Source organism: Antedon bifida, chromosome 2 (assembly GCF_963402885.1).
Source record: "Antedon bifida chromosome 2, ecAntBifi1.1, whole genome shotgun sequence".
NCBI lineage: Eukaryota > Metazoa > Echinodermata > Crinoidea > Comatulida > Antedonidae > Antedon > Antedon bifida.
In genome coordinates, this window is record NC_136227.1 from 1,876,470 (window position 1) to 1,890,000 (window position 13,531).

At 34.7% G+C, this 13,531-nt stretch overlaps 2 protein-coding genes across 7 annotated transcripts in view; both read left to right on the forward strand.

Moving 5' to 3' along the window:
- Nucleotides 1-7,004, forward strand: part of LOC144835722 (glutamate receptor ionotropic, delta-1-like) — a 70,556-nt gene extending 63,552 nt beyond the window's left edge. For 3 of the 6 annotated variants that reach the window (XM_078690797.1, XM_078690796.1, XM_078690798.1), the window contains 5 exons: nucleotides 61-550; nucleotides 802-1,063; nucleotides 1,750-1,800; nucleotides 4,146-4,215; nucleotides 4,528-7,004. In XM_078690797.1, the coding sequence (XP_078546923.1) occupies nucleotides 61-550; nucleotides 802-1,063; nucleotides 1,750-1,800; nucleotides 4,146-4,215; nucleotides 4,528-4,550 (896 nt within the window). In that variant the 3' untranslated portion in view covers nucleotides 4,551-7,004. The remainder of the gene's footprint in view (nucleotides 1-60; nucleotides 551-801; nucleotides 1,064-1,749; nucleotides 1,801-4,145; nucleotides 4,216-4,527) is intronic. The other 3 variants (XM_078690799.1, XM_078690800.1, XM_078690801.1) reach the window with 3 other exon arrangements.
- The window catches only part of LOC144835715 (copper-transporting ATPase 2-like), a 142,685-nt gene that overhangs the window by 96,087 nt on the left and 33,067 nt on the right, over nucleotides 1-13,531 (forward strand). The gene's annotated exons all lie outside the window — the stretch shown is intronic.

Below are 13,531 nucleotides of genomic sequence, written 5' to 3' on the forward strand. Positions count from 1 at the left end.
TCTACGATGCTAACCTACACCAAGCTATTTGATTTAAAAGTAATCATGTTTGATTTTTAGGTGGTGACAACACTCCAATATCAATATCCGGTAGAATCTTAAGTGCCGCCTGGTGGATGTTCGCACTGATCATCATAGCGACGTATACAGCCAATCTTGCCGCCTTTCTTACAGTAACCCGGATGGAAAATCCAATAAACTCTCTGGAAGATCTGGCTTACCAAAAGAAGATTTCATACGGTACAATAAACGGAAGCAGTTTACAGAAATATTTTGAGAAAAGGAAACACACTGGTATATACGAAATTATGTGGAGTTATATGAACTCAGATGAACACTTGCCGGAAAATTCACCGTGGGTTGAGAGCGATAAAGCAGGGTATAACCGAGTATCAGAAGGCGGCTACGCTTTCTTTTGGGATGCCCCAATTTTAGATTATATCAAGCAAGCCGAGTGTGATCTAATGACTGTTGGTAAACCATTTAATCTTAAGGGTTATGGTATTGCTACCGCCCAAGGCTCACCTTATAGAGACAAAATGTCAATGGCGTAAGTATAAGTTATTATAATGTTAATAATATAAGCGATTATGTATTCTCGTTTCTGATTAATGTTATATCCTGTATTACTTTTGTTACTTTTAAATATTGTACATAATTTAGTTTAAGTTTTCTTGGTAAATCACTTTTCTTTTACTTCTATTTGAATTACTATGGACGCACCTTCGTTCTTAAGAAGTGTCTCACTGTTTCAAAAGTGTAACTTTCAAATAAATAATTATTATTGTCATCATTTTTTAGTATACTGAAGCTCCAAGAAGACGGTGAACTAGAAGACATGCGCAAGAAATGGTTTGAAAGGGAAAGTTCGTGTAGCGACGATCCTGCGAATCTTGCCAGAAATGCCAATGCCAATGAGATTGGACTGAGCAAAATAGCTGGCGCGTTCTACATCTTGATGATGGGCATTGTGCTATCGTTCGTTGTTGTCGGAATTGAGCACATGACATCGAATAAATACAAAGGCAAAAAAAGGAATAACTTTGACAATAAATATGAATCGGTAAGTATTGGTAAATTGTGGTGTCACATGGGAATATTTACCCACTGTTTTCCATTTTGCTAATTTTACCATTACTCGCAAATTAACTCGTGTTACTAAAGCCTAGTCTACAGTAGTCTTCTCGGACAAACATTGTTTGAAAACTCGACCAAATTACTTCGAGTTTGTTAGGAAAAGTTTTCTAAAGTTTGCTATTTAGTGTAGAGCAGTTGACAAACGTCGGCAAACTGCAAACTGAAAATAAGTTTGCAAAAGTCTACGCTGTAGCAAACTTTAGTTTGCAAACTCGAGCAAACTACAGCAACAATTCAGTAAAGTTTGCTAGTGTAGAGCAGTTGACAAACTTCGGCAAACTGAAAATAAGTTTGGAAAATCTACACTGTAACAAACTTTAGTTTGTAAACCCGAGCAAACTACAACAACAATTCAGTTGCTGGTGTAGACATAGTCAATCTCTTGACTATGGTGTAAGCCTAACTCTAAAGATGTGGTGAAGGTAGTAGTTGATACTACTACTACTACTACTACCACCACTACTATCACTACCACCACCACTACCACTACCACCACTAACACTACTACTACTACTACTACTGTTTCAAAATAAATTTACCACCTCAGTTATGAAGTTCTAGGATTATGCACCTTTTACAACAATTGGAATTTTACGTTCAATTTTATTTAAGGATTGGCGAGAGGTAAGACCTAGGAATAATGGCATTATGAAGAACAGTCCGGTAAGAATGCCTAGCCTGCAATCAGTGTTCTCTCTAATCAACTTTATTCATTTAATCATCATTTTTTCAACTTTCATTGTAATCTTTTGTCTGCATACTACTCATAAAAATATGATAACACTAACTTTGTTTTCATTTTCCTAACATTTTAATGTTCCTTTTCAATGTTTATTTATACCATTATATTTACCATCATGCATCATTCTAGGTCTCGTCATCATACTTCCGGTTTAATACCACGCATGACATTTAGAGCCCTGCTGCGCACATTGTTTACACCTTTGCGTTCTTCATAGCTTTTTAAAAGGAGATCATCAACGCATGCAAGAAATATTTATTGTTCTCTAGTGCGCGTTAGCCTTTACCAATGTGAAACATTTTAGGTTAATGTTTAATGACTCTACTTTTATGTTCTGTTTTTTTGCGCATTTATATTTTAATCTAGAATGAGTGCAAGATATGTAATCCTTTCTGCAAACTGTTTAAAAATAAAACGTTGCACGATCGTCGTGTCTCAGCCAATCACAATCAAGATCTTGATGACGTATATATTCATTTAAACTTTTTTTAAACGACGTTGCTTCTCTGCTTAAAGGGCTATTTTGCTTTATGTATCAAATTCTATAAAGTAGAAAAAAAAATAGAAAGAAAATTATATTAGCTTGGTCAAATCATACTTTTTTTATCACTGATGTGTTTAAAAATTAAAAAAATGTTTACACCAAGATTGCTATTCATAGATCATTACTCAGTCTGTTTCATCTTGAACGTATGCAATTAATGACGTCATATACCGTACTCGTGCGAATAAGTACCGCGCGCAGTCATTTAAATATCGCCCGTGTGTATATTGATGCGCACTGCAGCTGATTATTTTTTTTACTTTCAAAACTATCGATTTAAATATGGAACGCCAATATGACAATTTTGTATCACCATAGAGGAAATAATATTTCTTCCGCAGTGTCATGGTTTTTGGCGTTCCATATTTCAATTTACGCACAAATTGTGCGCGTACGGTTAATTGTGTCATTTTTCACTTATATGTACCTGTACACTTTCATATCGCAACATTTAATTGTACTATTTAATTGTGCTTCATCATTTTACTTACTCTTATACTACTTATAATCTTGTTGGCGTTCCATATTTTTCATAATTTGTAAACTTGTATAACCAATATCATCATCATCCCCAACACTTAATCTAAATAATATATTGGATTTATAATTGTATTTTGATCTTAGTTTGCTGAGATAGTAATGAGTTAAGATATAAGCTACTGATATATATATATATATTATGTAATTAACACGCTTATATTAAAGTATCAACGCTTTACTTATTCCTAATAAAGCTTGATTCCCACTAGGACGCAACGCAAGGACGTAACGCAACGCAAAGTTATTTGACCAATCACAAGCGATAGATTATTCGAACAGTCGCGTGTGACTCGCTTGCGTTGCGTCTACGTCCTTGCGTTGCGTCCTAGTTGGAACCAAGCTAAATACTAAACCACTCAACATAGTAACGCTACAAAGTAACCTTATAATATGTCTTGCTTTTATTTCTGAACGATAATAATCTATAGGATTAAGTTTGGTTCACACTAGCGACGCAACGCAACGTGCCAAAATGCCCTTCCAATAATTGTGTTTTCCCCCGCCTGTATGAAATCAAACCTGCGATGTTTGCAGCACTAGTGCGTCGTCGGTCCCCACTTGTGATAACGAAATACAGCACTTTGCGTCAATACGTCGCTGCGTTGCGTTCTAGTGGGAATAACCACGCTTTAGGGTTGTTCCATGTGCATAAATTAGGTCTAAATGACCATCAATACAAATATGTTCATCTTTGTGCGCGGTGAGAGACAAAATACGTCAAATGGTCAAGCGTAAAGTCACAAACAAATCCTTGTATCATACCTAGGCCTGCCAGCATTTTTTTTCGTACATAAGTTGGGGACCCCTTATGTAAAAGATAGCCGAACTACTTTCTAAATATAACTAAACCTAACCCTCTTAATAATCTCTCTCACTATAAAGTAAAAAGAAGTTGCTCATGGGATTCGAACCCCATACATTGACATCTAATCCGTTCGACTAAACAGACGGCTCGACAGAAAGCGTTTGCATTAGTGAATTGTTGCTAGATCAATTCTTACGTCACACCTTATGGATATGACTAATGAATATTCATGTTTATTTTGTGACGTTTCATGTTTCCCCAACTTATGTACGAAAAGAAATATCGCGGCCTGCCATCACCACTGCCTTGCTTTTGTCTTTGCCAGCCTGCATAGCACTTGCATCAGATCCTATCACATTGTAACCTTTTAATTTCAGCATATTGTAGTGCGAAATGACGATTCTGTGGTTCTGTCACCTTTAAGGCCTAAAGCATGGAATACCAGCAGTAAGTGTGTACCTTTAACACAATGTACTAATCACAGCTTAACATCTTACCAGTAAAAAAGCATCTTCAGAGCATAATTTTAGTTAGACAAGTATGTAATGTCAGTTTCATGTGGTTTCTCAAAGTCAAAACCCTCTTTCAAAAGATTTTGAGCTCTGTCTACACTATCAAACTAGTTTGATGTGCCCATATATAATAGTGGGCATATATGGGCACATCACATAAAGTTTGATAGTGTAGACAGAGCTTTATTGAGAGTTATTCTATTATGAAAATGATAAATCTGTCATCAATTCTTTCTTTTATTTTCAGTCAACACAGAGAGTGCCTGTTGATGAATACGAAACAATTGATAAATTTTGAAGAGATTTTTCAGTCAAAATATTTTTTGAAAGGATTAATAGGAAGATACAATTTGAAAGGGACAATAAGAAATGGACATTTGAGTTGGAAAGTACGAAAGGGGACAATATCAAGGGACATTTGAGGTGGAAAGTATAAGGGGACAATATGAAGGGGACATTTGAGCTGGAAAGTATGAAGGGGGAAGACAAAATGAAGGTAACTACTCGAAGGTGCCAATATGAAATAGAAAGATTTGAAAGTGTGTATGTACATGCATAATAATGTTTCTAAGAATTTGCGTAATGTACATGCACACTTTTCATGTGATATATAATATATAATTTATACAGATCATTTAATTCATGTGAAATGATAAGCGTGCAATCACATAATTCGATGACGTCAACAATTTTAAGATGGTTACGTTACATTTTACGATGTATTCAGCTTTGAAATTTATTTAGTTATGTGCGACTGAATTCTTTTAGCGAATACGAAAGAGTGCAATTTAAATAATTTATTTACATAACGTTAAAGTGCTATTGTTTTTTAATGAAATATTCGCCTGTTATAGTTCACGAACAGCATACACTTTACTATTGTCTTGCTAATATTAGGTTTAATTATTATAATAAGGATATAAGAATTAAAGTGTACAACACATTGTGTGTAGACGATTTATTTGTAGCGGATATTTTTATTAGAAGACAAACTAACCACATTACTGGTTATTTAAAACCGCCGTTATTTATGTTGTAATTATAATTCTAACTTTTATATAAAATTCATAAAACTTATATAAATAAATAATTAGATAAGAAAGAGTTTATTTCATGTTGAAAGTTAGCTGCTTGTCACTTTTGATTAATAGAATATTAGTAACATTTTTGTACGAACGTAGAATAATATATATTATTCCAAGCAATGACGTAATATTTTATCTTGTCGTGATTCGACATTGATTAGTCTAACTAATATGACGTCATACTAATTCGACATTGATTAAAGCGTGGTTCCCACTAGAACGCAACGCAACGTAACGCAGCGACGTTTCGACGTAAAGTGCAGTATTGCGCAATCACAAGTGGGAACGGACGATGCAACAATGCTGGAAACATCGCAGGTTTGATTTCACGCAGGCGGGGGCAAACACAATTATCGGAAGGGCATTTTCTTACGTTGCGTAGGTTGCGTTACGTTGCGTCGCTAGTGAGAACCAAACTTTAGTAAACTAATATGACGTCATACCAACTACATTTAGTCAGTTGGTTTTACATACAGGCCTGTAAGGATATGTTGCTGTGTGAAATGACCTGTCTACGAACAAGGTTAGGTTTTCGGTTAGGGATCATGGCAAAATTATTCTTACTGCAGATACTGCAGTAACTATTCATTTTGTTTATTAACGTCATACATTACTGCAGTGAAGTAGTTACTCCTGCAGTATAATAATAATAACATGATGTTTCGTTATGGTGGGCGGGGCTTACATGTGTGTATCACTGATTTTTTTTTCTATGATACTGAAAAAATTGTAAATAAAGTGAAAAATCGGCTGGAATGGGGGGCTTAAATATGCCCAGTAAGTACGCGCAGCCGCGCTTGTTTCGTGGTGCACTTCGCCAATTTATTTTGTTTCATTCGGCTACTTCTTTATTTTCTATTACACGACACGACTTCATTAAATGGTTCTTTACTTAGTTTACGGTACTATTATGGTATTATTTTATACATTAGAAATCTAAGTTACATACTTACAAATTAGTAATAGGCTGGACTAGTGCATAGGTACTGTATGTGCGCATGTGTACTTTCAATTAATATACGACATGCTTGATAGATCATTTATATAATAGTGTCATATTTACATACATGTGCAAAACACATTAAAACTCAACTATCCATTATTTTAAAAATATTTATTGGGAATCGAAATGGTAAAGTTATCTTCCCGACGTTATTGGGAGAGACAAGTCGAAATAAATTCAGATTCACGTCCAATGGAGAGATTAACGAGGACTGATTGGGATGATCAATTTGTTAAATAACACTAAGAAATGTCGTTACACTTTAAGATAATATCTAAGAATATGTAGAAAATTAAAAACCAACAAATGTAAATAAGCCTACAATGATAAAAATAAATACTTTAGTATTTTGAACAAAATAAAATAAGTTGTAGAAAATCAGTTATTTTCTAATTTTCTAAGCATAATAGATACGGTATATGTACTAATTATTATAATATAATAATGTATACTATTGTATGAATGCATTGTAACATATCCAGTCCTTATATAGTTGCCTATTCCCTCTGTATTATGTAAGTTGCCTTCCCTATCTTCACGGGCCTTGTTTCTATTTCTTGTTATCTTGTTGATCAAGAATTAAACCACTGTGTTCTTCTGCAATTTAATGTATTGTTTAATAAAGAAATTACCCTGTCTTTATCTTTATGTTGACCTTATTTTACATAATATCGACTTTTCAAAATATTGAGGTAACACCCGCAGAACACATTATGTGTGATATAGTAACCACTTTTGTCCAAAAATAAAAGTGTCGAAATTTCGACATTTTTTTCGTGAAATAATTTTACAGGAATGTTCACGAAAAATTAACAAATGTTGACCTTTTTATTTTTCGACATAAAGTGGTCCCATGACACTATAAGATGATAATAATGGTACTATACGTGCATATATAGCAATATTACATAGCCTATGTAAATACGTGAACGTGATTGGTTGAAACTGCGTCACATGACTATCGCTGCGAGGATCGTAAATCGTATATATCCTCGAGAACGATGATATTGACTGAGCAATTTTCACGTAATTATCGTGTCCCCTGTCATTAATCATATACATTCTTGAGTTCGATGATATTGACTGTGTAATTTTCGTGTGGCAACACTCGCGTTCGCCGATAAATAAACAAAAGTCATCTACTGGATTTGAACTCGGGTGGAATTGTCACTCCATCGCAAGACAACGCTTCAACCACAGCGCCACGGAAGTTGCTTGAAGAAATTAATCATCTAAACTATTTAAACTATCAGAGCCATATATAGAGAGAGTTACGACTTTGCGTTCACGGATTTTAGAAAGTCACGTGGTGTGCACACCGGCCATGTTTGTGTCCAACTATGCTTATGTAGCGTATGGAGTCGAGTCATTTGCTTAAAAAATGTATAACATTCACAAGGCTTTAAATATCGAATTTAATATCAAAACAATCAATTTGTTTAAAGGTTTTTGTTAAGATAATAACGAAATCATAAAGTTACTGCGAACATGATTTTTAAACAACAAAATGTAAAAACAATGCATTACTATAGAGAATCGCTGTACAAATTAAACGCGCACGCGTAGAGCGTGCATGGAGCGCACAACCAGAGCCGTTCCGAAATTGCTATTTTTGTTGTTTTTAATCATGTTCGCAGTAACTTTATAATTTTTTTATTATTTTAACAAAAACCTTTAATCAAATTGATTGTTTTGATATTAAATTCGATAATTAAAGCCTTTTGAACGTTATACATTTTCAAAACAAAAGACTCAACTCCATAACGCTACATAGGAATAGGTGGACACAAACATGGCTTCTAATCCATTCGAAGTCGTAACTCTCTCTATGGCTCTGTAAACTATGCATACATAGCGCCCTCATTTGTTATTAGTCCTCCCTAAATGTGATGAAACACCGTTTGTGATTGGTCAATACTCACGGTAGTAACCTAGTAACTAGTACGCGCTGAACATCCGGTGATTCGGCTCCTCGAAGAGAAGACGACGAATTGTTTATTCGGCCTACCTGATTATAATATTATTATTAATAGGCTTATTGATGGAAATTCTTCTGTTAATTTAAACGACCTAGGCCTAAGTGAATATTTTATTGCCAAGGAATCATTAATTAGTAATTATCTGTATATTATTCTTCGCAAGGTAAGGTGTCTAGGCAGGAGGCTTGTTTACATACAATACAAATACTATAGAATAGGAGGCCTAGCCTAGCTTCACCCAACCCAGCAGACTTGTTCTTGGCTATATAATATAACAGATATCGCCTTTTATATCGGTAAAATATAAGATTTAACATCCCCTCGGGATGATATTATGTTCTCGGGAAATTATATATCCCTCAGCTGCCGCTTCGGGATATATATATTCCCTCGAACATAATATCATTCCGAATTTTGGTCATTTTTCGAGAAAATCCCTGTACTATATAGTACAGGGATTTTTTGCAAAATCACCCAAATTTCGACCTTTTTTAAATCCAATTAATATGCACTAATATTGCTATATGTGCACGTATAGTGCCATATTATCATCTCATAGTGTCATAGGACTACTTTATGTCGACAAATAAAAAGGTCGAATTTTGGTCATTTTTCGAGAAAATCCCTGTACTAGTACAGGGATTTTTTGCAAAATCACCTAAATTTCGACCTTTTTTAAATCAGATTAATATGCACTAATATTGCTATATGTGCACGTATAGTCCCAAATTATCATCTTATAGTGTCATGGGACCACTTTATGTCGAAAAATAAAAAGGTTGAAATTTTGTAATTTTTCGAGAAAATCCCTGTACTATAGTACAGGGATTTTTGGCAAAATCACCCAAATTTCGACCTTTTTTAAATCAAATTAATATGCACTAATATTGCTATATGTGCACGTATAGTGCCAAATTATCATCTTATAGTGTCATAGGACTACTTTATGTCGACAAATAAAAAGGTCGAATTTTGGTCATTTTTCGAGAAAATCCCTGTGCTATAACAGGGATTTAAGACCTTTCTTAAATCCAATTAATATGCACTAATATTACATATTTTTCGGAAAAAAGCCACAATATCGACGACTTTTCCAAATATTGAGGTAACATTCACAGAACACAAATAAAGGGGTTTTCGCTATTTTTTCGTAAAATTCCCTCTACTATAATAAAAAAAAAGTACTATCACACGATCGTTTAATATTACATATTATATAACATCTAAATAAATTGATTGGACGATTGGTTTTTTTGTAGTCACTACATACTACAATGATTAATGATCGTAATATTTATAATATCTAAAACATAATGAATAAAGATAGAGTATGATTACTACAATTTACCCGTCCCTAGGCCTATACGCTATTGCATTACAATAATAATTATTTTGAAGTAAGTAAAACATTAGTACTCCATTCGTTGTTTATCTGGTGATACGCCACGTATGAAACGCCATATCTGGCAAAATGTTTATCTTTTTACCAATATTAAATAAAATCGCCGTCTACAACCTAGACTAGGTGACCCGTCGCAATTAATAAATGAAACCGTGCACAATGTCAAATGACTTTGACCAATCTTAATTCCAATATTTCAAAGTACCGTTGTTGTTATTAAGGGGATTTTAATGTTTTAGTGGGGGCCGAGGGCGTGTTTGAGTAAGAAGACATGCGAGCTCAGACATAACCAGAAAATATATTCTGCGCATCATCAACCGTACTGCGTACCGTGTCACCATGGTTTCCTCTTGTGTCCAATGATTTGACAAAATGAGATTCTTTTAAAATTCAAACAGGCTGGTCATACCTTTCATTAGGCCTTGATGATTACATTGGTTTTGGAGTGTATCTTGCGAAGATAATAATTATCTTCGCAAGATATTAATTAATAATACAATTGTTTCTGTCTATAAGTTCACCCCGATGTGTTTTTTTCTTTGAATACCTATATGCTGATTTTTCAAATTCTGGCCTTCGGAACACTTACTGTATCAGAATTCGCCAACGAGAGTCGGATATCTCCGTCGTGCGGTTAGTATATGATGTGTTTCTTGCACCTTGAACACTCTTTGTCAATTTTCACATCTTGACCGTCGGAACATTCCAGTATCATAACATCACAGTCTGCCAGTTTGTGAACGTCTCTGTCACACGGTTCAATCTTAGTAAACAACAAGTCACCATCACCTTGCTTGTGAAGGCACCAATCTCCATCTAGCAGTTCTTTCGAAGTCTTATCGTCCACTTTATGCGTTGTCTTTTGAAAAGCGCTAACGATCTTATCCGTGACTTCGTCTATAGCTTTATCTATAGCATAATCTACAAGCTCTTCTGCTTTCTCTTCTGCCTTCTCTTTTGCCTTCTCTTTTGCCTTCTCTTCTGCTCCTTTCATGCATTTTCCTAGCACATCTCCCATGATTATAATTATATACTTTAACGTACGATACTTAGGCAGCAATGTATGGAAATATATCGAAGGATATAACCTGGTCTTGTGAAGCTAAGCCAAGTCCTAAACTGATTAAAAAAGGCAAGTTTCGCGACTATTTAAGATGGAAACCAGCCAATCAGAATGTCTAATAACGGGAACTGACCGCTCCTAACAGCTAATTACCCCATGTTCAGAATTGAATACGGAACCTTTTTACCTTTACCTAAGTAAATACCTGACACTAAATAAACAGCATAGGCCTAAAGTAAACATAAAATAGTTTCACTATTATGCTTGATTACGACACCATACGTAATATATTGCGTAAATGTAGTATATTGTATATAATTTTAATTTCCTTATAGAATCAGCTACTAAATAATAAAATCATATCCGTATAGTTTATATCCCTAACAATCGTTATGAAAACTATGTATTGTTTTTTACAAATGTTGTATCGAACATCATAATCATTTTATAATAGCTTATGAATTATACTCTTTTTTTCAAACTAAGTCTCATTTGAGGCTTAGGGAGTGGAGTTGAAAGAGTCGTGAGTTACAACCTTGGCACTAGGTCAGGATTGAACCCTGGATCATGGGATTGGAAGGCAAGCATGTTAACCACCAAGCTACAGCTCCACTATACACTTCCAAATTACTAGTAAGGTGACAATCGGTTCCAAGAAAAACCATCACAGAAATTGCTATACATACATGGCATTAGAAGAATTTCAGTCTAGGATTAAAGTATTATGACTAGGAGGCAACAGAAGGCAACATATTAATCACTAAAAGGAGGCAACAAGCTTAATCAAAGCTACAACGCTACAATAATATACACGAACAAACGTTAAAACGGTATTTACTTGGCAGCAGAAACAGGCCCTTAGGCTTGGTTCCCACTAGGACGCAACGCAAGGACGTAAGCGCAATACAAGCAGGTTGACGCGACTGTTCGAATAATCCATCGCTTGAGATTGGTCAAATCACTTTGCGTTGCGTTACGGCGTTGCGTTACGTCCTTGCGTTGCGTTACGTCCTTGCGTTGCGTTACGTTTTTGTGTTACGTCCTAGTGGGAATCAAGCTTTAGCAAAAATACAACGTTATGAATGTTTGTTTAAATTGCATTCAAAACAAGTTTCCTACCATAGAATAGTATCAAATCAATTTAGGAAGTATACCGACATGCAATTTTAAGTTTCCCTTCTAATTTCTATAATCAAAACACGGCTATTACTTGTTTACGATATTATGTATACAAGTTGTGTACTACTGTTTAATAAGAGTTCATATTCCCAAAAAATAAACATGTGTAGATATATAATATGATGTAAATAATAAAGAATAACAGATATATATATATATAGATACAGTATACTAATAATGGTTGCTTTAAATATTCCATATCTCTTTACACACAAAAAGAAAATTCCATGAGGTATCCTAAAAATGATCAAGATTGAAAATGAGACAGATGAACCATTTTCACAATGAAGCTCCCCAAATGATATAACCAAATCAATATAGCACCACATTATAATAATAATCATATCAGCACACAAACGAAATCATAATACAGAAGTTATTCATCGTTGCTTTATATCCTCAGACTTGTAGTTGATTAATGCAACCATGAAATCATTTGTATTAAAGTACACAAGTCTTTGCACAAAGAATGTATCTTTATTATCCTTCATGCTTTCCATCAGTTGTTTCTTCCACTGTGTGTTCGACTGTTTTATCTTCATGCTTTCCAGTTGTTTCTTCCACTGCGTGCTCGACTGTCTTCTCTACATTCTTCACAGCTTCTTCAATCGGCTTAACAACATGCTCTTCAACTTCGTGTAAAGTTTTATCAATATGTTTTACCAAATCTTCTTCCATGTGCTTCACGGTCTCTTCACCTTTGACTGCAATCTGATGAACAGCTTTCTTGGCTGCCTCCACCTTTTTCTCCATATCTTCTTCCACATGTTTGATGACACCTTCAACGTCTCCTTCTAAATGGCATGCCACGTGATGCAGCTCTTCTTCCACATGTTTGCGAGTTTCATCCAAATCTTTCTCTAAATCTTCAGTCACGTGCTTAACAGCTTCCTCTATTTCCTCCACTACATGATGGCCTACTTCTTCAACAGTCTTTACCAGTTCTTTTCTTGCTTCTTTTATCTGGTCTTCGACCTCATTTATCAGCTCTTCGCCAGTCTTTTCCAGTTGTTTTCCTAACTTTTTTCCAATACGCTCCAAAGTCGACGTAATCGCTTCCATAAAACCTGGTCCAAAACACCCTGCCATTTTGTTGAACTAATATTGATATATTATCCAGTTGAAATAATGTTAATATATTATCCAATAGTTTGTTTGTCCAACTTCCTTTAACATCTGTAGTACAAATGAGGATCATCACGAATCGTTTAATTAAAAGGAGATTTTAAACAGAATTGTAAACAGTTGTTTTTAAGTGGGCACTTCAAGTTGTTAACATAGAGGTTAAATGCACTACGGCACAAAAAAAAGGGATTTTGTTAAGATCACGAAAAAAAATTCAATCAAATTAATAAATTCATGAATGACATAGACGTATTTTATACGAATGTTATCCATTATTGTAAAACCAGGAAAGAGAACAGTCTTGTCGACATTTTCACTCGATATAACAATACGTAGGCCTATATAATGCAGAGGGCCAAAACAAATTCTGGCATGTTCTTTTGTTCATTCACCTCTGGTCGGTGTCGAACTAATG